The sequence below is a fragment of the Semicossyphus pulcher genome, unplaced genomic scaffold, assembly GCF_022749685.1.
Source record: "Semicossyphus pulcher isolate SPU_LCO1_2020_fin unplaced genomic scaffold, fSemPul1.0.p SCAF_7, whole genome shotgun sequence".
Classification (NCBI taxonomy): domain Eukaryota; kingdom Metazoa; phylum Chordata; class Actinopteri; order Labriformes; family Labridae; genus Semicossyphus; species Semicossyphus pulcher.
This window is the reverse complement of record NW_027211748.1, coordinates 25289995-25313782: the sequence shown is the minus strand read 5'-3', so window position 1 is coordinate 25313782 and position 23788 is coordinate 25289995. Positions and strand designations below refer to the sequence as shown.

At 42.4% G+C, this 23788-nt stretch overlaps 1 protein-coding gene across 1 annotated transcript in view; it reads right to left on the bottom strand.

The window, feature by feature from the left end:
• brinp2 (bone morphogenetic protein/retinoic acid inducible neural-specific 2) overlaps positions 1-23788 on the bottom strand; it is a 239961-nt gene that overhangs the window by 61297 nt on the left and 154876 nt on the right. Inside the window, exon 5 of the mRNA XM_069685311.1 lies at positions 13944-14049. Within this exon, the coding sequence (XP_069541412.1) occupies positions 13944-14049 (106 nt within the window). The remainder of the gene's footprint in view (positions 1-13943; positions 14050-23788) is intronic.

Sequence of the window (23788 nt, the reverse complement as noted above, 5' to 3'; positions counted from 1 at the left end):
GAGTAGATGCGGCACAAATTAGTAGAAAAAACTTCCTCTGCAAATTTGGGATCGATGACTACAGATACAACTTGGAAAATAAGTGAAAATCCAAAGAAAAAGAAACAAACTCGACGCTCAGATGAAGGCAAACAGTCTAAAAAGGAAAGCGACCGTCAGCGAGGAAAATCAAGAGTTACAACCGGAGCCAACCGTGGACTTCACACACGCAGCACTGTCTGGATATCTGGGAAGTGTGCTCCTGCAATTATTGTTTATCGCCATAGGTGCAGCCAAAGAGAACGAACTGAGATCTTTGAGATCACCACTTTAAGCGGATGCTTATAAATCTCCATTCTGACTCTAACAAAAAATGCTATACATAGACAGGCGAGCAGATGAAGGTGAAGAAAACATTTGCTTTAAGTCACTTATTTTTATGCTCCCAGGTTAGTACCTTGTTTTGTATTCAGCTTGATTTTGAATTTAATTATAATTCATTTCAAACAAGTGTAATTTTATTAATTACATACTGGTCTGTGGAGTGACTGTTGAGACAATCATTTTATTACTTAATGAATGAATCAATTATAAATCCTCCATGCTTTAACACTTCTGATCGCAGAAGCGGTACAAAGTCAGTAATTAACTTGGTGATCGTTGAAAGCAGAAATTATTGGTAATCAGTCAGAGTGGACAAACTTATGCAAGCAAAGGACAATGGACAGGTAGGCAAGAAAGTGCTTGTATTTCTAATATACACTGCTCCTAGACGGTTCAGGTTTCAAACAAGACTTCGACCGGATGATGCTTTAAGGTAAAAACTGTGAGTGTTTCATCAAATGTCGTGGCCTCGGCATCTTGGCAAATTTCCCAGAAAGTCGCAGCCTAATGACGCGACTGGTGGTACTGATGACTACAGCGGGAACACACTGAGGAAAACTACAGGTATCTGGGAAAAAATGGAAAAAATAGCAAAAATGTGCAAAATAACTATCATGAGACACACTGTGAATGTTACAAAGTTTAATTAAATACAGATATAAAGCCAAGTAAGGAAGAGGTGTCAGACTTTGGACCAAGAAAGTTCAATTAGTCTGCTGATGATAAAAAAGATATAAGAGATAATGGATGAAAAGCTTGGGAATAAATTAGCTTCATCTGTCTTATTTTAACTCATTTTTGTATCACTGTCGTCAGCCAAAAACATAAATTATAAGTGCTTTTTAATTTCCAAGCGTCTGTTTCCTTCCAGTCTCCACCATGAATTCCTGGGAAAAACAAACCTTTGGTTGACTCCATCTAATAGGGGCTTTTTAGGGTCATTACCCACAAGGCTTTGCTTCCGTCCAGCCCCGGATTTAGATCACCCCAGTAGACCAGAAATAACAGACCCATGGTTCCCTCGCTTTTCTATCTCCCAATCTCCTGCAGAGAGCACACTTTCCATTTTGGGCAATTTAAAGCTCTTAAGCCTCCCTCCACGATCGCCACCCCTCTGTTATCAGTGTGTGTCCGAGAGGGCGTGTGTTCTCTCCAAGCCTTTTTTTTCTGGCGAGTGCTTGTTCACTACACTGAAATGCACTCTTGGCTGTAGAGGGAATGGTGTTGGTTACCTTGGACTGTGCTTCAGGCTTTGGCAGCGACCCAGCTCTGGTACACAGTACAGTGCAAGGGATGGCCCAGATGTTGCTGTGTGACAGACTCTTCCTTTATTTTTGTGTATCTTTCTGCAAGCCTGTCTTTTTTTTCATACTTTTTTGTCTGTCTGACGGCAGCTTGAATTTTCCCTTGCGATAGTTTGGTGTTTTTAGGTGTGAAATGCAGGGCAGTAAGGCTGGAAATAGATAAGGCCTGCTTGGAGCTGAGTGAATGAGATACTGTAGGCATTTAAGTTAAAAGGGCAAAATGCCTACAAGTACTTTTTCAAAGGATGCAGTTTCATGTGGCGCTCTCGCTTTACCTCTCTATATCTCTCCTCCTCTTTTTACCACCTTTACATTTGAGGCTGCCATTTATAGCCGTGATGTCAGAGAGGACACCGATAAGGATTTGGCAAACGATTTATGTGAGCTGTTATACAGTGACAGGTGGTGCGCTGAGAATTTGTTTCAGTGGCTGCCCAGAGTCAGACCTGAGCAGAGGGAGGCACCCTGACAGACCTCTCAGCCCGCAGGAGTTTACAAGGTTCTGTCCCTCGGCCCCGCTCCCGCAATTGATGGAATTCCAGCAGAGCTCAAAAGGTGGGGTTGGGGTGCTGCGGGTGAGGATCTGTTAGAGGTTTTCCTGGAGTCACTCTGAAAGGCCGCTGAGCAGCTGTCAGGAGGCAATGGTTTCATTTCTGACTTCAAAGCAGGACTGCAGACTCATTCTTGTGCTCGCATTATGAGATCCTTGCAGCAAATACTCTAAGAACCGGCCTTACCTGAGTGATATGTTGGAAGTTAGATTATTTATTGTGTCCCAGAGACATCGAAGGTTTGCTGGTTGTTAAAGAAGAACTATGAGCAAACATACTGTCTTTTTTTTCCAGGTTGGAGAGGGTTCATTTTCCTTGTGTTATGGTCAAGGTCATCAGTTCTCAGGGCGACTGCAGAGGTTTTCCATGGAATCATTACGCCCCACACAGAGGCTTAGTATTCAAGCAACAATATGAGTTGTCAAAGTGAACATACACTGAGGACATTATGATTAAAATAAGTAGATCATAAATTACGTACAAGGACTATGTGAAGCCTTGAGCAAGTCCATATGAAGAGGCCTTTTCACTAAGGAGACGTGAGAGGGTGCTTATGAGTCAGTGGACAAATTCAAGGATGCTTGTATAGTTGGAGCTTTCCAGGTGATTGCAGAAATAAAATAAAGAGGAAGGGGGGGGGCAAGGTTATGTCTAACTTATCAAGTGGTAGTGGTCCTTGCTAAGGTTCTTTGAAGGTAAAATCCTGGATACAAATAAACTCACTGCCTTCCCCTTTCTGGCATCGGTTCTGTGTTGCTGGAGACCCTGACAGTACTCTTAACGGTCCCAGAGGAGGACTAAAGTGTCAGTTTTTAACCTGCCAGAACAGGAGGGGGGCCAAGATCTTGTAAAGTGGGTTTTGTTCTTTCAAAGCTGTTTGGCTTAGCTTGATATCTGTGGCAGGTCTTTTTATCCATGGAGTGTCCCTGGGAATTGATCCATCTGGGACAGTCCTGTATGTAAATATTTTTAAGTCTAGTAGTCTAGTGCCGATGCAGGAAGTATTGTGCCCTTTATATAGATAAATGGATAGCAAGGGGGGGCGGAGGTTCCTAGAAATGGGAATGTAGCCAATCCGACAGAGTCTAGACAGAGCTCTGGAACATTCACCTTTCTTTTCACCATTTTCAAGATGTTTCCCTTACAAAGTTTATAGTCACCTGGCCCTAACCAAACATGTCTACCCAGTCTACCAATAACTGTTCGCCTACTGTGGCCTAAGTGGCAATCTCCAATCAGATCTATACCCATATCCAAAGGCTATGCCACCGGGAGCAATTTTGGGCTCAGTGTCTGACTGCAGCAGTCAGGGATCGAACCACCAACCTTCCCATTGAGAGACGACCAACTCTACCGCTGAGCCACAGCCTCCTCCCACAATCCAAAGACATGCTCTTTAGGTTCAGTGGTGAGTCGTTGTTGTGTCTGTGTCAGCACTGTGATTGACCTGTGCCTCTCGTGCCTCTCGCCGTATTACCTACCACCACCCGTGATCCCTAACGAGGTATAGGCGATATAGATAATGGATGAATGGATGGATGTGCTTGTGTGGGATTTTTACTGTTCTATTGTCCTATTCAAAATGAAAACATTTAGAGGATAAATACTGCGTGCCTTATCTTCAGCTAAAAGCCTACAGGACCTGTTCAACATAACTGGCCATAACAAATCCAAGGCTCAGAACAAAAAGCAGATTCTACAGTTCCAGTTGTCTGACAGAAAACAGGCTCGATGATAAAATAGCACACAGCTCCGGGTAGTGAGACTGAGGCTGTATGTTATCTGTACATCCAGAGGCACATTTATGCAGAATTTACACTTCAGTTTTTATGCTGACTGGTGTTTTTTAATTTAGTGTTTTACTTATTTTGTTGAAACTGAATCCCAGTGTCCTCTTGTACACACAACAGCAACTGACCCACTGTCAACCTGTGGGGGTATGGGGATAAAAACAAATGCCCTGTGCAGAGAAGGCTGTTCTTTAGAATCAGTAGCTTAAACTAAACTTTTATAACAGTTGAATAAAGCACAATAAATTAATGAGCGAACGGTCCATGCCTGTAAGGCTAGTATGATTTATTTTGTTTAGATTTAACTACAAAAAATGTGATGCTTCATCTGTCTGTTTATTATATATCCTGGGCAGCCCCCAGCTGAAAATGGGCTACATCTGAGAGTTAATACAACACAAGCAACGATCAAGACAGGAGGGAACGAAGTCACGAAGAGCCAACAAACAGTTTCAAGTGCGATCGCACACTGGTGCCAACAGGCAGTGTACAGGCAGTTTTATTTTTATTTTTTTAAATAATAATAATGATCATCATCAGCAACATCAACAAGATCAGTATAGTCATCATCATGAAAATCCTAGTCAGCATGAACAACATCCTCGATGTCATCATCATCAGTAGCATCATCATCATTAGGGTCAGAGGTGTTCATAAAGAGCTGGGTCTTTAGCTTCTTCTTAAAGGTGAAAGGGACTCTGTGGACCGAATGGAGTTTGGTAGCTCGTTCCACCACCGGGGGACGACTGAGGAGAAGAGTCTAGTTAGAGACTTAGGGCCCTGTTGTGATGGGAGTACCAGGCGCCTTTCATTGGCAGAGCGTAGTGAGTGGGACGGAGTGTAGACCTGGATGAGGGCGTTCAGGTAGGCAGGAGCCGTTTGTGTTGCTGTTTTGTGAGCGAGCAACAGGGTTTGAATTTGATGCGAGTGGCGACTGGGAGCCAGTGGAGGGATATGAGCAGTGGAGTGACATGTGCCGTTTTGGGTTGATTGAAGGCCATAAACGCTGCTGCGTTCTGGATCATCTGCAGAGGTTTGAATGTGCATGCAGGAAGGCCTGCCAGTCGGGAGCTGCAGTAATCAATGCGTGATATCACGAGAGCCTGTAGCAGCAGTTGTGTTGCATGCTCTGACAGGTAGGGTCTGATCTTCCTGATGTTGTACAGGGCATCGACATGACCGAGCGATCGAGGCCACATGAACCTTAAAGGTTAGCTGGTCGTCAATTGTGACACCCAAGTTCTGTGCAGACGTAGTGGGTATGAGTTCAGTTTGTCCAAGCTGGTTATTGATCTGTGGTTGCATAGAGGGACTGGCTGGGATGACAAGGATAAGTTGAGCCAGAGGTGGCGTTCCTTCATTCATTTAGAGATATCGGCAAGGCATGACGAGATATGTGCAGTTCAGGGTCTAATGTTCATAATACTGAGCATCCAAAAGAACAAGAAATTAGTTTCAATCCAAATTTGAAATAATGTCTTTTAAGATTCGGTACATTTTCCTGATATCGAGTTTTAATTGAATATTTATTACGAAAATTAAGCACTTCATTCTGCAAACCAATCATAGCAACAGTCACGCAGCATCTGTCGTGCGATTTGATGGCAGTTCTGACTGCTGACCGTGGGTTTTTCTGCCGTCAGCTGCTGGCGTTCAGGGCAGAGCACTGATGACTTATTTTCTGCAGGCTGCTTATTGTCACATGTGCTGTTGCTGCGTGCAGAGCCAGAGAGATGTCAATCAAAATGAGCGAGATATCAATCAAAACCAGGGAGGTGTCAATCAAAATGTGATGTGTCATGCCTACAGTCTTGGTCTAAACCGTTCACTGAGCAGTGTATCTAGGTTTTCTAATAGTTGAATGCCTAAAGACACGTTCAACTTTCATCATATACCCATTTTACTATTTCAAGCTAAATTTCTACAGGCTTTGAGCTTCTCTGTTTAATGACTTACTTCGTAAATGTCGACAATATTACAATCATTTAGAAAAGACAGATGTTGGTCAACCTTTGCGTAGTGTTCTATGCTGGGCCTCGACTTTAACGGATGATTCAGGGGCCTGAGGGAGCTGCTTATTCCTAACATGAATGACACCAGGTCCAAGTAAGCCTTCTGTCTGAGTAATAAATATGTTCGTGCTAGAATCGGGGATGACTCATATGTAGGGCACAGATACAGCGTTCCCTGAATGTGTATATCTGAGCAACAGTCCCACGCTCGCCTTAAGGTGGAGTTTGTTACCTACAACTCTTCCACCTTTTTAAAGAAGTCCTCTTGGTTTTCCGAGGGGGCATTGTGGTGGGAGTGGGGCTGCTTTCACTGGTTTGCGAGTGAAGATTATGTAAACTTAAAGCTGATGCACTGGTTTCTGTATTTTATGTCCCTGTCTCTCCCCACGCGGTCCCGTGTGCCTGTTCTGGACTTGTTGTTCCTGGACTCTCGATGTGTTGTTGATGCACTCAGATGTAACCATGCCACCCACACTCGAGCACGCACTCACGCATACTTATACACTGTAGAGCTGCACAACTTAGAAATGAAGAGGTTTGATTTTGAAGGCAAAAAGAAGAAAAAGAAAACATTCAGTAAATAATAAAGATTTTTGAAAGCATTGCCGTGAGTAAAGGCTCGAGTCAGGCTGATTTTTTGCATTAGTGTTGAGAGGGGGGTAGCCACTGTTGGCACCTATGCAGTGGTCTTCATTTTACAGAGGCACATATGCACACATAAATACGCACGCACGCACACACACGCAATCAGAGCCAGGGATCAGACAGAGAGAGGAGTGCAGCGTGGAGGCATTTGGGAAATAGGAAACACAAAGAGATTTCTTTCTGCTTGCAGAGAGGATGTACAGCAGCTCAGAGTGATGTAACACTTTTCTGTCCTTTCACTCTGATACGTTTTTTTCCTCATGTTTTTCGGCAGTGCAGAGGCTCAAACAAAAATAGGGTGTGTTAGTCTCCTTTGGTACAGGGAGGTTTTTTTCTGTTTGACCATAACAGAGATGTGGACTTGAGACTTGGTGACTTGGACTCAAGCAAGTCTCGAGTCACTGTTTTGATGACTTACAATTGACTTGACAAAATATAAATGACTTGAGACTTGACTTGACTTGAGGCATGATGACTCACATGTTAAATATAAAATGATAAAATTGAGTGTTGTCAAGTTTCTGTCTAATTATCAAGTATGTACGCAGCGCAAACTGGGAATCATGATTGGACGACGCAAAAAGCTCCCCGGTATGTGATTGTCATGATTGGATGACTGGCTGTCAGTCAAACTACTCGCTATGGCTACACGCAACATCAAAGCCCCCAAAGAGAAGCCTCATCAGTCGTACTCGTTACTATGGTTACTACTCAATACGGTCTCAGAGCAGACCATCATCATGGCTGCGTCTGTGCCAAGATAATACAGATACAATTCATTGTCATACTTTTTGAACAGGTTATATAAATTGGCCAATAATATCATTATTAGACGGGCTGCTAATACCTTGTCTTTTCTCCTTATAAAGACCGGATACTACAGGTAAGAGTGCTGGATCTTGGCTAAACAAAAAGTGACTTGACTCCGGACTTGACTTGCCTTAACTAAGGACTCGACATGTCTTGACTTGACATAACCTGTGACTCGACTTGACTTGACTTGCCCAAGAAAACATGACTCGAGACTTGCTTGAGACTTGAGCAAAGATGACTTGGTCACAACACTGGACCATAAACACAGGATTTGAGATTCCTAAATTACTATACTATTAGCACTACTTCTCGTCAACAATATCTGGTTATACAATCACTTTTATTGGCACACGGGGGGAAAACCATAGAGTATAAAAAGATGGACGACATGACAGCTCCCTAAAAGTGAAGCCAAGCCCTCTCTATCGCCCCCTGCTGACTGGCTGCAGTATAGGTCATAAAGTCTGCCTCCTCCATGTTAACAGATGGGACATGAGTCAAACTATAAAATCAAAATACACGTCAAATACATTTTTCTCAAACATGGTTTCTGTCATTATAGTTAGTTCTTATCATGCTGATTTATGTACAAGTGTTTATTTTTCTGACAAGTTTAGTTCAAATTAGTTAATTGATACTGTAAAAAGGATGATTGACAGCTCTGTTGACCAATACGGCTCCTGCAGAACATTAACCTCAGACCAACACAAAGAAGCTGTTCTGCTGTTAAACGCGCCGACGTGTGGCATCTTTGCTGGTTTTCTTTCGGTAATTTAACTGTGTTTTGGTTAGGAACACACACTGAAATTAAACGAAACTGTCTCTGGCTCCAAACGACGTCACCATTGCAAGATGGCAGCGCCTATCACAGGGGCTATTTTGTCATCAATTCCGTACAATGAGAGCAGATAGAGACTCGTTGTCCATCTTTATACAGTCATTGTGGAAAACTCACAAATGTTTTGGCCCTCAGCTTCATCTTCTCAACATAATTTGGCCCGAGGGGAAAACTAATGGGAACCGTGGTTTACATTCTTGATTGAAATGTATCAGCACTACAGCTGAACACACACAGAGAAGTAAAGAAAGAGAAAACATGGAATCAAGAAATATGTTCATATGGGATTCACCTCAACAAGCTGCAACCCTTCTCAGGCTTTGTGTGTTTTTTTGAGGAAAGAAATTAGCCAGCAGCTGCATGAAGCCAGAACACTTAATGGAGTGGTTTTCAGCTGCAAGGATGTTGTCTGTAAAGTGATTCATATTATATGGCGCTGTTAAGACACACGGCCCCTAAAAACCGACTGTGTTTCGTACTGCAGAAGCTATGAACCACTTGTATGACTTAATGTATGATTTGGCTGGCAGAATAAGAGTTTTGGAACCCGAGTTAAAACCCCATCAGGCTAATTGGTTTGATTATGTTAAGAATAACCCAGTAGATATAAATATCCATATCCATGGTTTACCCTGGCACATTGCTGTAGATGCACTTTCTTTAATTCCATTACAAACTCAACATACAACAAACAGAATATACATTACACCATTAGTAAATAGAAGGACAATGCAAGTCTGCAGTGAAGGCCCTTTGATTCCTTGCCCCGTGCACTATCTGGTAAGACATGGAAAGAGGACGAGCTCCATTATTAACACACAATTATCTGAGCAGACAATAAATGTGAGTGCATTTAAGTAATTAAATTTCAGGAAAAACACACTTACAACCTACAACCGCAACATGATGCACCCACATATAAAACTTCTCTAGGGCTGGACGTGACGAATGACGTGTCTGGACTCTTTCTTGTATTAAAAACACAGATAATGATGATTTCTAACCCACTGTGAAACTTTGAAGACCATTGAAATCAATTTCCTTAACCAGCGTCTTCCTCTCAGTGGGGCCTACAATAACACACTATTATTATCAGCCAATTTGAACCACACTGGTTATTCGACATGAGAGACGTCTGTATCTGTGCACTTTCTGTGCTCCTTCATTGGGTGGGGCGTTTCTGAACTTCAGAATGTGATGAGAGTTGTTTTGTGTTTGTTTTTGTCTTTGTAAATTATAGCAATGCTCTGATGACACGTGATTGACAGCTGTGGTATTAATATTGCCTTATTGTTTTGGGTCCTCTTTAACAACTTCTGACAATTTCTTCTCTTTACTCTGTGGTAAAAGTTTTTGTCAATAAAATCTGTCCAAAACCAAAGCAGCCTGGATCTTGTCTTTTATGGTAATCTTAACGGTCTCCATTGTGCTAAAATAAAGTCGCATGCAAGCTGCTATCTCTCCCAACCTGTCGTTGTGGCAGCTTGGAGCCCAAAGCTTCGATATGTGATGCCTGAGGTAGCCCTCTAGCTGTCCTCTACCTGATTATTTTGATGTGCTTTTGAAGGTGGCGGTGTGTGGTGACGGATGGGTCTGACTCTTGTTTTAAATATTTTGTCAATGAAGACTTCTTTTAAGAAGTTCACTCCTTTTTCTCAGACCTCAGTTTCGTTCTCTTTGGCGGTACCTATGGCGATAAACAGTAATTGCAGGAGAACACGTTTCCTGGCTGATGGTCACAGTCTTTTTAGACTGTTTGTCTTCATCTGAGCGTCCAATTTGTTTCTTTTTCTTTGGATTTTCACTTATTGTTGAAGTTGTATCTGCAGTCATCGATCTTTTCTTTGTTTGTTCAGCCATAGTAGATTACTGTTTACTCGCAACACTTGCAGATACTGGAAAAGCAGCCGCTTAGCTCCGCCTACCCTCTCTGGCAGACCAACCACTGCTGGCTGATGGAAAACGCGTCACTAACTGGGCGCCGCTTGTGATTTCGCCACAGACACCCAGTCTGTAATACTGCAAATGAAAAGGCTTTCATCAGTGGGCTCAATCACCATTGTGTTACCTCATTCGGCGAGAGATAGTGACTTAACAGACATTTATTTGAATGAAAATCATCTTTATTTTTAAGAATACTTTAGTTACGTAAAGTACACAAATCAGTGCTTTTTTAAACACAAGCCATGTTCCCTTTTTTTTGTGCGTAAATATTACTAAACTGTCTCACAGCATTAACCAGGTGTTGGTTATTGTTGCAGGTCTGAAAACTGAGCAAGCTCTACTTCGAAAGTCTTACCTGATGTCGCAAACTGCAACACTGCAGGTGAACCTCAGTCTTTATATTTAACAGACAAAGCTGCTGTTCTTGATGACATGCATGGGCACCTCCTTTATGAATAGATAGTATTCATTAGGCTGAAAGTAACGACTTTGTAAGTGGCCAATCCGACTTGGAAATCTAGTAGGAGCAATCGTTCAAGAAAAACTGTGATTTTAGAAAAGTACACAACACGAGGTCCATTATCTGTCGTTTGGTGGGCATGTAGTGTAAAGTAGGTTTTTAGAGCTTTTATTACTAAAAACATCTGCCCTCTGCTGTGATGATGGGAGATGTTACACTAAACCAAACAGTAAAACCAAAGTCAAACGAAAAGCGTCAACCACAAACGCTCCATAGAGCTGAGGGGACCTGCAGAGTCGGCTGATGATTCTCTGTGGGTTTGTCTCTATGAGTGACACCTGCCGTTATGCAGGGACATTTTTGAGGCATTGCTTTTATGAATGTTTATTCGTCACTTTATTAGTGAAAGATACCAGAGATAGATCTCAGGTCAGTGAGTATGTTCTGTGTGTATTCATACCTGAAGATATGTGTCGAGTAACCGACAGCCAATCTTTTTTGTACTTTGTTGAGGCCACACTGCAGCCAGATCGCATGCTGATAATACTCATCATTTCAGAAACACAGGACACACTGTCTGCCTTCCAACAAAGACTATTGCCCATGGCCTTACAGGAAAGAGAAAAGAAAATTACACTTCGGCTTCGGAGACGTCTGAAGTGCCCACTCTGAAGCAATGGCTCATCGAAATGTGTGATGCCTTACACTTGGGATTAGGTGCAGTCTCAAGAAGGCACTCAAATACCAAGAAAGTTTAGACCTTCTTTGTCTCCTTTTTGGACGAGGTTACAGATCAGTGCCGCTGACTATTTCTGACATGATAGCTCCTAGAAGAAAGGCCGAGGCCTGGTGGTGGAGGAGGATAATGGTGTTTTTATAGTCTGCTCTTTTCTTTATGCTCTTTTAATCTTGTTGTCCATTAGACGTCTGCCTGCGAGCCTGCGTCGCTACAGTTTATATGCTAAAAAATGTTCAAGAAAGTTGTGATCATCCTTTCAGTACAGTAGAAGCAGAGGGAGAATCTGCTACTGAATTATTAACACTGAAATGAGACAATGCACAGAAGTAATCTGTTTTTCTTGTTGCTCTCAGAGAGAAATGGGAATGAGGTTGTTAGCGTGAACCGAAAACTAAAAGCAAAGAATCTCCAAGAAAAATACCCCGTGAGCTGTCGACTGTTTGACTGTCAAGTGACCTGATGTCAAAGTATATTTAGAGAACAATGTAAAATCAGAGCTGGACCACAATTACGTTGGTGTATGCCGGTGGAAACATGAGAATATATCTGATGCTAACAAGTAGAAAAAGGAGGGGAAATAACGAGCCGGCTGGGTTTCTGCCTGCTCCAGTGTGGCAGCTACTTCGGTCGTTAGACTCATTACTGAACTTCACAAAAACAAGTTCACCAGAGGTCATCTGAGGAGAGACACTTGTTTGTGACTCCGACTCTGACGAATTCCATCTCCTAGGTGTCTGCATCTCTGTGTGCATGCAAAATAACGATTACCCTCAACTGGGGGTTCGTCATTGATCATCTTTCCCATGAAAGCAGCAGGGCAGGTGCTATATTATTCAGCAGAAGTTCATTAAACATTTAAGCTGGTGGAAAACTCCGTCAAACAAGCACAAGTTCAGTTATATAACATCATTTAAGCATCTTATGTGGGGAACAGGATTTCCCACAGCACAAAGGGGTTTCACATGATGTAACCAACACACATAATTCTTCCCGGTGAAGCTCAGACGTCTATTTACTGCAGAGGGACTCGATGGGTTCTTGTCAGAGAGCATCATTGCAGCGAGGAAGCCAACGCTGTGTCGATCTGTTACAGGTTACAGCTCAGTCTTTGAGAATCACTGACAACAGCTGTGTTAGCACGGAAGTAGTGTTCCCTGGGACCTCTATAACTTGTCTTAATAGCGGGTAGAAGCTGCGATCTTAATCCTGCATGAGACATGCATGGCAGCAAGTGGTGAGGTAAGTTGTCATTACCTTTAAACAAGTTAGAAAGTTATCGCTTACTAAGAGCAACATAAGTGGTGAATGTTTTGCTGAGCACCAATCTCAGATCCCATCGGCTATCGTCCGAGACGATACAGCTTCAGGGGACAAAGGTGAACATGTCGGGCGTGTCCGGTTTAGGCAGCGATAAATGCCTTCTAGCAAAGACTTCCTTTACCATGTGCTGCATTGTTTACAGTCCAGTTAGCAGCTTGAGAAGTGACCGTGTGTTCAGATCAAAAGTGAAGAAAAGAAATGACTGCACAATAAATGCAGCCACTTCTTGGTTCATTGAATCCCCCGGAGGAGTGCCCGTTCATCTGTTTCTGGTGAGTCTTAGTTTCACTGTAAATAGTAAGTAACACAGAGGCTTCACTCCGCAGCATGAACCTGAAAAAGAGTTCCAGTTCCGGTTCCAGTTTGTAGAAGCAGAGCGCTCTTTCATACTTCATACTCAGAAATAAATAAGTCTTCATTTGTGAAATAAAGAAATAAACTGGCAGATGGGCGCTGATAATGTTAATGCTTCTAACTACAGTGTGATACTGTGGCACTGGCTTATGTGCCACAGACTAAATACAGAAGGTAGAGTACAGCAGTACAGTCAGGACTGCTGCGGAGATTTTACACTGCACAGTAAACTAGAGTGGGTTGCAGCAGTTCTTTGCTTTTTTTTGCAGCATGATTAAATGTAAAAGTGAAGTTTTATATCCCCCAGCATCTCCCACTTAAATCATTTGCTGATAATTGGTGGAAGTATGTGCGTCTATGGGATTGCCACTTTACTTGACTTGTGTACCGAGTGTTCCAGGTGTAGCTGGGGGGTGGGGTGGGGGGGTTGGGGTCAGCGTGGCCAGACACAGCCCATCTACAGCCGGGTAAGAAAACAGATTCCCCATGAGACCGAGAGCCAGTCAGGCAGAACAGACGTATAAACTACTGCAGCGTAAAGTAAAGGGTCATCCCGGCCAACTACTACACACAGGAGGTGAGAGGCTTGGCAGGGTGGTGGATGGAGGTGGTGGCAGTATGTGTGTTCAAGTGTGTGTGTGTGTGAGTAAAATACCAACCCCTTCAGAGGAGCTTTTCTCGGGGCTGTGACTCTGTGTGTGTGCGCATGAATTTAAGATGAACACACACGAGAGAATCTATATGTTTTTCTGTGTGTGTGTGTGTGTGTGCGTGTGTGTGCGTGTGTGTGTGTGTGTTATCCAGCCTTACCCTTCAGGTGGATCTTATTTTCCGGGCTGTGCACCAACACCGAGCTAACTGAATCCAAACTGTCGTAGTTGCTGCAGCCGAGAGGTCCCGTCCTTGTTTCTGTTACCTAGGAAACAGAGGAAAAGGACAGATATATATATAAAATATATGGTTTTTTTATGATGCCACATTAGCAGTGAATGACACAGATGTTTGTTCCCTTTTCTAGCAGTCAGGTACGCAGCTTATGGCAGGCGCGGCATATGGAGGAAGCCGGGGGAGTGGAGGTGGCTGAGCCCTTTGACAGCGGAGACAACTATCGCCATCTTTTGCTTCACTCCCACACCTGCAGCCACAGCTGGCTGCAATGTGCCGGCTGTTGGGTGGAGAACAGTGCAAGGGAGGTAGTGAGATAGGAGACGTGGAAGTGAAAGTAAGTGCAGGTGTTTGTGAAAGAGGGTTTAAACTTTGGAACAGCGGGAACAGAGAAGGTTGCATGACGGCTCATTCAGACTGGAAGCGTGGCGGCTGCGTGGCGTGACGGCTCCGGCTCGTGCCACCAAGGTCTTTACACAGGCTGCATGTTGGCTGTGTGTCGGCTGCGGCTTCAGCTGGGCTGATTATTTATTTTTTACCAACATAAAGTAATGTGGCCTGCGGGAGACATATGACTGCGTTTTTATTTCAAAGAAAATTAAGCAGGAGCCGCGATAAGGAGCCTGTGAGTGACTTTATCGAATAACTTCCTGGAAAAGTTACAAATAAGGTTTAAGTACTTTACTCTCCATGCCTGTGACTTTTACCACAGGAAGAGATGTCAATATTGCTGTCAGAGATCAATAGGACTCATCACACTTCATTTTCACCGTGTATTTTGGGCGAGAACCGCACGCGGCTTGCGATAAAAGGAGGTGAGCCTGAGCAGCGCAAGAGTGACACACGCGACTCACGCCGGCAGTGTTAACACTCTAACTTGTTTTCATGCATTTAAAATGAAAATGAAGACGTCCCGCTGCGTGCTCTAATAGAGCTCTCACTTGTTACATGTGCACGTTTGAGAGCAACTTGACATGCAGGAGCATCAGATATTAAAGATGTGTTTATGATTTTCATTGTAGCAACATTTTAATCGAAGCAGTCTTTCTATCAGTCCTTAATAATGGTATATAATGTACAGACATGCTGCTGCTTCCACTCTCAAAACAGAACACTCTGTCACTCTGCTCTTTGATTCATAACCAGAGATCCCTTTTTATCTGTAAAGCCCTAGGCCTTAGCCCTTAGTAATTATGATACCAAAAAAGGCAACTGTATTCTGTTACAGTGACTGGAAAAAAAGAGGTAATTAGATTAAAGATACATAGCAGGATTACAATTTTAAAATGAAGACGATATAATACCAAAGATGCTCTCTAACATCCGGCGTCTCATTTCTAAACCGTCTGTCTCCGATAATACCATGCACCTGCACGCGCACGTTACGACACACAAGTCTGACAACACCTCAGAGTTGCCAGGAGCAACATGGCAGCACAGTGCAAGTTATGGCTTCATTATGGCGTCATTGTCCAAGGACTCGTAATTTAAAGAAACATTTACAGGTAAGACCAACCGCTAACGTTAGTTACACAGAATTCCAGTTAAAGATGTTAGCTAACCTGTGGTCTTCTACTGCTACTGAAAAAAAGTTTGTGACTTAACTTTTTGCGTCCTTGCAAATAAGAGAAACGTCAACGATTTTCGAGGTTTTAATAAAAGTTTGAATAAATATTTTGCTGAGTAACTATGATCAGTAATAGAGAGAACAGCAAGCACTGCACACTATGCTTTATCTCTTCTTTAAAACAATAACAATGTAAAGTGGCTGCGGCCCTGCTTCCTCCCTCTTGCTTTACATTGTGTGTCATGCATCCTGTGGGGACTTGGACTGAAGTCAGGGACATTGTGTTTGGCTCAGAGTGAAACAAACCAACAAATAAAACTATTCCAGAAGACATTCCTGCCCCGGGGTTGATGTCATGTAGTTTGTGGTGTTTAAATAATTCATCTTGGACTGTGCGCCACGTGAACTGAGCATCTACTGAAATATTAAACATTTGAAAATCAAGGCGGCCTATAAGATGGAGTCTCATGATAAATGAAAAATACCAGATCAACATTATGATTTCAGCCGATATTGAGGTACATAATAATATATATTCAATTCATTATTAATGAGCACACAGTGAACCTGGGGCCGCTATTGCTCAGGGCACCAGGGCCTCAAGATACAAGCATCATCTGACGCCTCTATCAGCAGCATGACATCATCGGTCTCTGCCTTCCAGACCTTTCCAAATGACTGCTGAAAAATAAACTGCATCTCTCTAACAGCTGGATGTGCGACTGACTGTTTAAACATACATCTTATATATGATTCAGCATTCTAAATATCATGAACTGCAATTTCACTTAAACATAAGACTGGATCACTGAGGAATGAAGTCAAATTTCTATGGAGACGCAGAATAACAACAAACAGACAATAACAATCTCTCTTTGACTCTCTTTGCTGCGTCATATCTTTAAAAATGTAACATTTCTGTATTTTGTAAACAATGTTGTGTTTTTGTAACATAATCACCCACTCCCTCTCATACGCCCAAGCTCTGCCATTCTGTTTTAACTTGCAGTCATATTTGTGTCTCAGGAGGAACAAACTGATCTGTTTTCTCTTACAAGAACAAATAAATCCAAGTTTCTCTCTGAGCCGAAGTGATGTCCCTGAAGTTTCTGCCATCAAGGTCAATGAAATATTTATCGTAGCACAAACATCTGACCTGGATATTAGTGGATCTAAGATGCACGTCATAGAAAATATGACACATAAACAATATTCTGCTCGGCATGCTGTGTGCGATGCTCTGAGGAGATAAGAGTGTCTAATTGGGGGAAAGAAGAAGAACAGAAGAGAAGAAAACAGGGAGATTAGAGTCAAAAAGATAAATGGCAAAGAAAGAAAGACAGAAAGCATTAAGAAAGAATGAGCAAGGACACAACAAATAAGTAATTTCCACAGCGAGTGTTCGAGATAGGTCAATTAGAAGAGAAGATGGATTTGAAGCCATCACCAGCTTAATCGTGCAATTTGGTAAATTACGCAGCCTGTGTGAGTTTTCTGTCTCTTGTTCCTCACATCTTTACACTCTTTTATCAAAATAAAAGGAGCCTTCAAGGCTACAAAAGATGCGCGTCTCAAACATCTCTGAAGTATCTTGTAGAAGATAGATGTCGCTGAGATGTAGCTAAAGATCAGAAGGAGAAACAGGCCAGAAGCAGCGCCGTTTGGGTTGTTGTCAGCCCCCCGTTCATATTAGATTCATCCTCTAAGAGTGTGTTCAGACTGAGCCAAAAATGTTTTTAACAGGCAGCATGTTGTCTTTAAAGTAGGTGCAGGTGGTTGCTAGCAGGTGCTTGTTCACTTTGCAGATTAAAGCAAAGACACATCAGCATGAGCTCAACTGTTTCAAATGTAACTGTGAGGATTTTTAACTGGTTGAGAGTCTTCATTAAAACCGATGTCTCTTTGTGACCTGCAAAAGCAAAGCAGACGCTCAGCTAGAAGATTGATTATTTCTTTTGTAGTTATTTTAATGTCTCTAACCAAGAGCCAATTCAATGAAGAGACGCAAACTGAGTTTCACTGTGAGTTCTTCATCAGCCAGTTAAAAAGGATTTTTCTTGAGAGAATACTACACACTCATGTACAGGGCGGGATCAGCAAACAGATAAGAAGTACAGATTTTGTCCACAGGGGGCGCCAAAACCCACCCCAAATTAAACAAACAAAGAAAAGATGGATGAATAAAGACATAACTTCAAAAATAAGTGAAAATCCAAAGAAAGAGAAACAAACTCGGCGCTCAGATGAAGCAAACAGTCTAAAAAGGAAAGCGACCGTCAGCCAGGAAAATGAAGAGTTACAACCGGAGCCAACTGTGGACGTCACACATGCAGCACTGTCTGGATATCTGCAATTGTCTTTTATCACCATAGGGTGGCGCCAAATACAACAAAACTGAAAACTTCAAGATTATTACTTTAATTTTTTTTTAAAAAGCTCATCTTGAAGTTGTATTATTCCACCTCATAAACATACAGAGACAAGAAGATAAGTTTGAGTCACAGTTGAGTCACAGCTCTCTGATCCATATCAATGTGGTTTGCTTAATAATTGTCCCGAATAATGCTTTGCATTAAAACCTATTGATGAAAAAATGTTGTGACATATTTCTCCATGTAAAAACATGGATCCATTCATGCATTATCTACACCGTTTATCCTGTTCAGGGTCGCGGGGGGCTGGAGCCTATCCCAGCTGTCATTGGGCGAAGGGCGGGGGTACACCCTGGACTGGTTGCCAGTCAATGACAGGGCTGACACACAGAGACCGACAACCTTTCGCACTCATACCCACACCTATAGGCAATTTTAGAGTCACCAATTAACCTTACCAGCATGCATTCATTTAGTCACCCCCCACTCTCTACTCCCCACATTTCCTGTCTCTCTTCAGCTGTTCTATCAAATTAAGGCAGAAAGTCCAAAATATCTTAAAAAAAAAAAAAAAGTATCACAAAGGTAAGGGGAGTCACTACTGATCACTTTAGTTAATGACACCATACCTCAATGATTGTGAAATAATGGCATTGTTTTCCAACTGTATGAGGTCACAGTTACAGTTAGTAAGAAGGGTAGATTATTCTGCAGAAATACAGTAGTTTTAGGGGCTTTGATAGTGTGAAAACTTTTATTTAAGCGGACCGACATTGTTAATCTCCACGAAAGATAAGAATATAAAAACTTTCCCCCACAGTTTGTAACTCAAAGGAAACTGTGGATGTGTTCGAAAGACAAAAATCCATGTATTGTAAGCGTATTTTTCAGTTGTTACAAACATCATAATTTATATCACAGCAGCACTTTATTTTATCTGTTTGTTGGCAGAAAGCATGAAAGCTTTACTGCTGTGTTACACTTAGAACACACTGTGCTTGTTTGTAACTCAAGTGAAGAACTTCAATGATAATCCACCTGAGAGCTGCCACCCCCGCCGCTACCTTTTGTTAAAACTCCCAAGAGCCCTCGACTGAGTGGATCATTCAACCTGGACCACTTTGTCTTTAATGTTTATTCAACAACGTGCATTATGCAAACACAGCAGAGCATGCGAGCGTTTTCTTATAAGCCTAAAAGCTTTTTTGACATTCTCATATCAAGTTATGTAATCATCACATGTCCAACAGCGATTTGTGCAGAGGGGTTCTTTAAAAGGTTGGTCCACATGTGATTTCTTTGCATAATAAAAAAAGACATGAGTAACCAGTGTAAAAAGCTACCCTCTCGTTTAATGTGTCGGCCCCACTTTGTTGGGTACACCTGTGCTCTAATGAAACACATGACAAGTGTTCAGCCATAAGGTCTTCTGCTATGATGCCTGTCACTTACCGGGGTTGTTGACAGAGGTGCTCATTCAAAATCGATCAATCATTTATTATTTACACAGCTGGTCTAGACTGTACTCTTTAGAATATTATTCAAAGAGACAATACATTGATCCAGCAATGAGCAAGCACTTAGAATTACTGACGAGGAAAAGTTATTTTAAACAGGGAAAAACTGATTGGTGGAAAACCATAGACTGTATGAAAAAACGGACGACACATCTCCACCACCACTCTTGGTACTTAATTAAAGCCAAAATACCCAATAGGTGGGCGCTGCCATCTTGCGCTGGTGATGTTATTTGGAGCCAGAGACTGCGCAGTAGAGCTCGGCGGGTGGAGCCACGGTAACGATGTCCCGCTCCTTCCACTAACCCAAACACACATTAACTTACCATAAAAAAAAACGCACGTCAGCATATTTAACAGCAGAACAGCTTCTCTGTGTCAGTCTGAAGCAGATGTTCACAGATATGGAAAGTTCAATGACTGCAGCGTAAGTATTAGTTACATCTCCTCTCGCCATTCCTCCACTACTTCGCTAATCTGGAACAGATCGGCTGCAGGAGCCGGATTTGTCAACAGAGCTGTCAATCATGGGGTCACGCCCCCTTATTATAGCATCACTAAAATGAGCACTTGGACATAAATCAGAATGATAAGAACTGTGTGTTTTGATTTTATAGTTTGACTCATGTCCCATCTGTTAACATGGAGGAGGCGGGCTTTATGACCTGTACTGCAGCCAGTCAGCAGGGGGCGATAGAGAGGGTTTGGCTTCTCTTTTAGAGAGCTGTCATGTCGTCCAGCTTTTTTACACTTTATGTGGAAAACCATCTGCTATGATCAGCAGTGCAATTAAATCATATGCATTACATAACAGGAACCACCTTCTGGATGCTGCAGAAAACCACCTTTAACTGTGACCTCAGTAATAAACACATTTCTGACCATGTGAACAAAACCTGATCACATAACTGAGATGTATTAAATTGCAACAAAGGCTTCAGGTGTGCAGTGGACTGAAACAACTGAAAAGCAACGTGTGAATTCAAAGCCTGCATATTAATTTGTTAGAGCTCAAAACTCAAAAATATGCTCCTTCTTTCTCTCTCACACACACACACACACACACACACACACACACACACACACACACACACACACACACACACACACACACACACACACACACACACACACACACACACACACACACACACACACACACACACAGTAGTTTATTTTGACTCAGTTCCAAATACACCATGTTGCTGCTGTAAATACTGACTAGCACAAATGAGTATTGATCTGCAGCTGAAAATAGTCCCCAATACATGTTTGCTCCTGTTTGACTAACATGCTCATTGCCACAGTGGCACATGTTTTAAGTCATTTCCTGTGCCTCCCTTTTATCTTTAGTCAGAAAACATGGGTGGAAGGGAAAGTGTAAAGTATTGATTGACAGACTAGCACAAAGAGCAAAGATGACTTGGTCACAACACTGCTGTGTGGACACGGGGCCTAAGTGAGCAGGCTGCATGTGGACATACACCCCAAGCAGTTTCTCGAAGATACCTCGACAGTGCCTGGGAAAGGAATTAGCACCTCTTCAGCTACCAGCTTGATCTGTACCTGGACTTGAACCACCCTCTGGTCCTTACAGACTGAGCTACCATCTACCGCCCTACATGAGCAAGTATAGGAGATTAAAGTAACAGCAAAGGTGTGAATGTTGGTACAAATAAAGCTTTTTACCTGATCTTTCTATGACTTTATATTGTTTACTTGTCAATAAAACATATTCACTGTACAAAATGTTTTTACTACAACATGTTGTGGTTTTATAGAAGAGTAAATGTGTGAATTTTGTCTCTCAACAAAAGCAGCACTGTGGTACAATATACTCTGCCTCTCTCCTTCCCAAACAGCAGCTTTCACACAGCTGTTACAGGGGCTCTTTATACTGTGTGAAAAGTAAAAACTGTTTTCTAAACTGGATGCGTGATTGAGGTTCCTCCACTTCGTCGCTGGAGATAAAGATAATGTATTTCCCTCCCACCTCTTCTGGCTGCCGCAGCGACACGCAGCCCAGAGGCGTTCATGGACACAGGTCAAGTACGTCCCACTCAGCGTCGCTTCCTCTCCCGTGATGAGCTGATCTGGCAGAACACGGCGTGGCAGGTGGCTTGCCTACCAGAGATCCTCATTTAGCAGAAAGATGTAAAGGACGCTCTTGTCTGAGTAGAAGTAGATGTGTGTTTGTGTGTGTGGGCGGATGTGCAAAATCACTGGCTGTTTGCTAAAGGACAGAACTATTTACCTGTCAGTCAGTCATCAAAGAGAGAAGCCGCTTTAATCCGGTCCAAATGTGCAGTTGAAGTTGTTTTTAATTAGTTTTGTCTGAATAAGGTATAAAACTTTTTTTAATGAAAAGAATTGAAATAAAAATAAAGGTGTACATGAATGATTGTAAAACACATACGTCTAAATCTATATGCACAGACCACAAAGCAGCTTCTTTTAAAGCATGAAGGAGAACAAAATCTGTTCTGTTGCATTCCATCATTAATATGCAAATTCATGCAGCTCCATGTCCCACTATCTAATTAGATCATTTAGTCATTAGAGGAAACTGTGGTGTGAAAAGTCTGAAGCTCAGATTCCTCCTGAGTTATTGAGATAAATGACGTCAATTCACTCAGACACAGAAGTTAGGATTGAATGAGTTCAAACCCCTAAAAGGACGTAATTTTCACACTTATTTGACATTTTAAATATATTTAGTTGTAATAATTATAAGCATGCTGAGGTTTTGTGGGCATCTTCGACTGGTTGGACACGCGGAGGTGACCCAGAATATTCTGGGGGGATTATTCTGTGTATCCCTCCCCAACTAAAGATACAGAGTCAAACTTTTAAGTATTTTCTTCAGCTTTAAGTATTTATGTTTGATTAGCATCAATCAAAGCTACAGTTTGTAAGTAAAATGTATAAGGCCCCATGTCCATATAGCGCCCTTTTCTGGCAGAAAAGCGCTGGCAGGGCGCTGGGCCCAAATAGGCTTTTTGGTTTCTATTGTGATATTGTTTGTTTGTCATATCGTACAGCTCCGGGGAGACAGAAACGGCCTGAACAAGTCGCTCCTCCATGTTTGGTGGTAACTAGGGTGTCGAGTGGCGCCCCATCTGATTGGTTGCCTGAAAAAAAATGGCGGTGACGACACCAGCGCCTTTCTGAAAAGTTACGAGATTTTCAACTCGATACCCTCGGCGCGGCCGCTGAGCGCTCTGAAAAAGCTTTTTCTCTAGGTGGCCGCATACGCTCTGTCCTCATTGGGAACATCTGAAAAAAGATGCTGGCGCTCAGAAAAGGGCGCTAGTGCATGTCATCCCCCACTCTCTACTCCCCACATTTCCTGTCAATCTTCAGCTGTCCTATAAATAAAGGCAAAAGCCAAAAAAAAAATCTTTAGAAAAGGGCGCTATGTGGACACGGGGCCTAATATGTCTGCATTTTTACTACCGTTTCAGCTGGATGTTTATCAGCCTCACACCATTTTTAATCAAATGTTTTCCTCCTTAACAGAAATGCTAATCCAATGATTTATCTCCTATCTGTCCACATATCTGCAGAAGAGCCCTCAACTCAAAGAGAGGATGTCTCTGCAGATACAGTTTCAATCATCAGGATGATTTTACAGAAATATGAGGACCTTTTCTGATTCATAACTGAATCCAAATTTGTATTAAATAAAGATTATTTTGAAGTAAAAATTCAATAAACATCTTAAAAGGTTTGTTTTCCTGCCTTTGGGCCTTTAGATAAAGATTCTGTAGTGACTCTTCAGGGTTACTCATATCATTTTGGTTGGTTGGTTTAAATTATAGAGGAAGCTCTGCAGACAACAAAACTACTTAAACATGCTGAATTCCTGATGCTCGCTAAACTGAAAATGTGTTCCGGATTGCAGACGTGTTTTGGCTGAAATGTTTCCACCTGACAGCAGCAGCATCTGATTTGTAATTTGGGTCGGTTTCCTCTCAGAGTCTCTGGAGCTCTCTCTGTGATAACTCTGTTTCTTTCTTCGCTGGCATGCCATCCCTCTGGGGCAGCTTCACTTCCCCGCCTTATGTTATGCTGTTGCATCTGGCTCTTTCCGATTTAAAGTTACTTTTACTAAAGCTTTCCCCCGTCAACAAAGTGCTCGAAATGTATGAGGTGGGCGGACGGGACGACTTCCTGCGCTTTAAAGGAGTTTGGGAGAGTCATTGGTGCGTCCTTGCTGCTGACAGCTGCTGTTACTCAGACTGAGAGCGGCCATTGTGGAAAGCTCCCATCATGCATTCTAAAACTACTCCTGCTTTTTTCTCCACTTTCTGA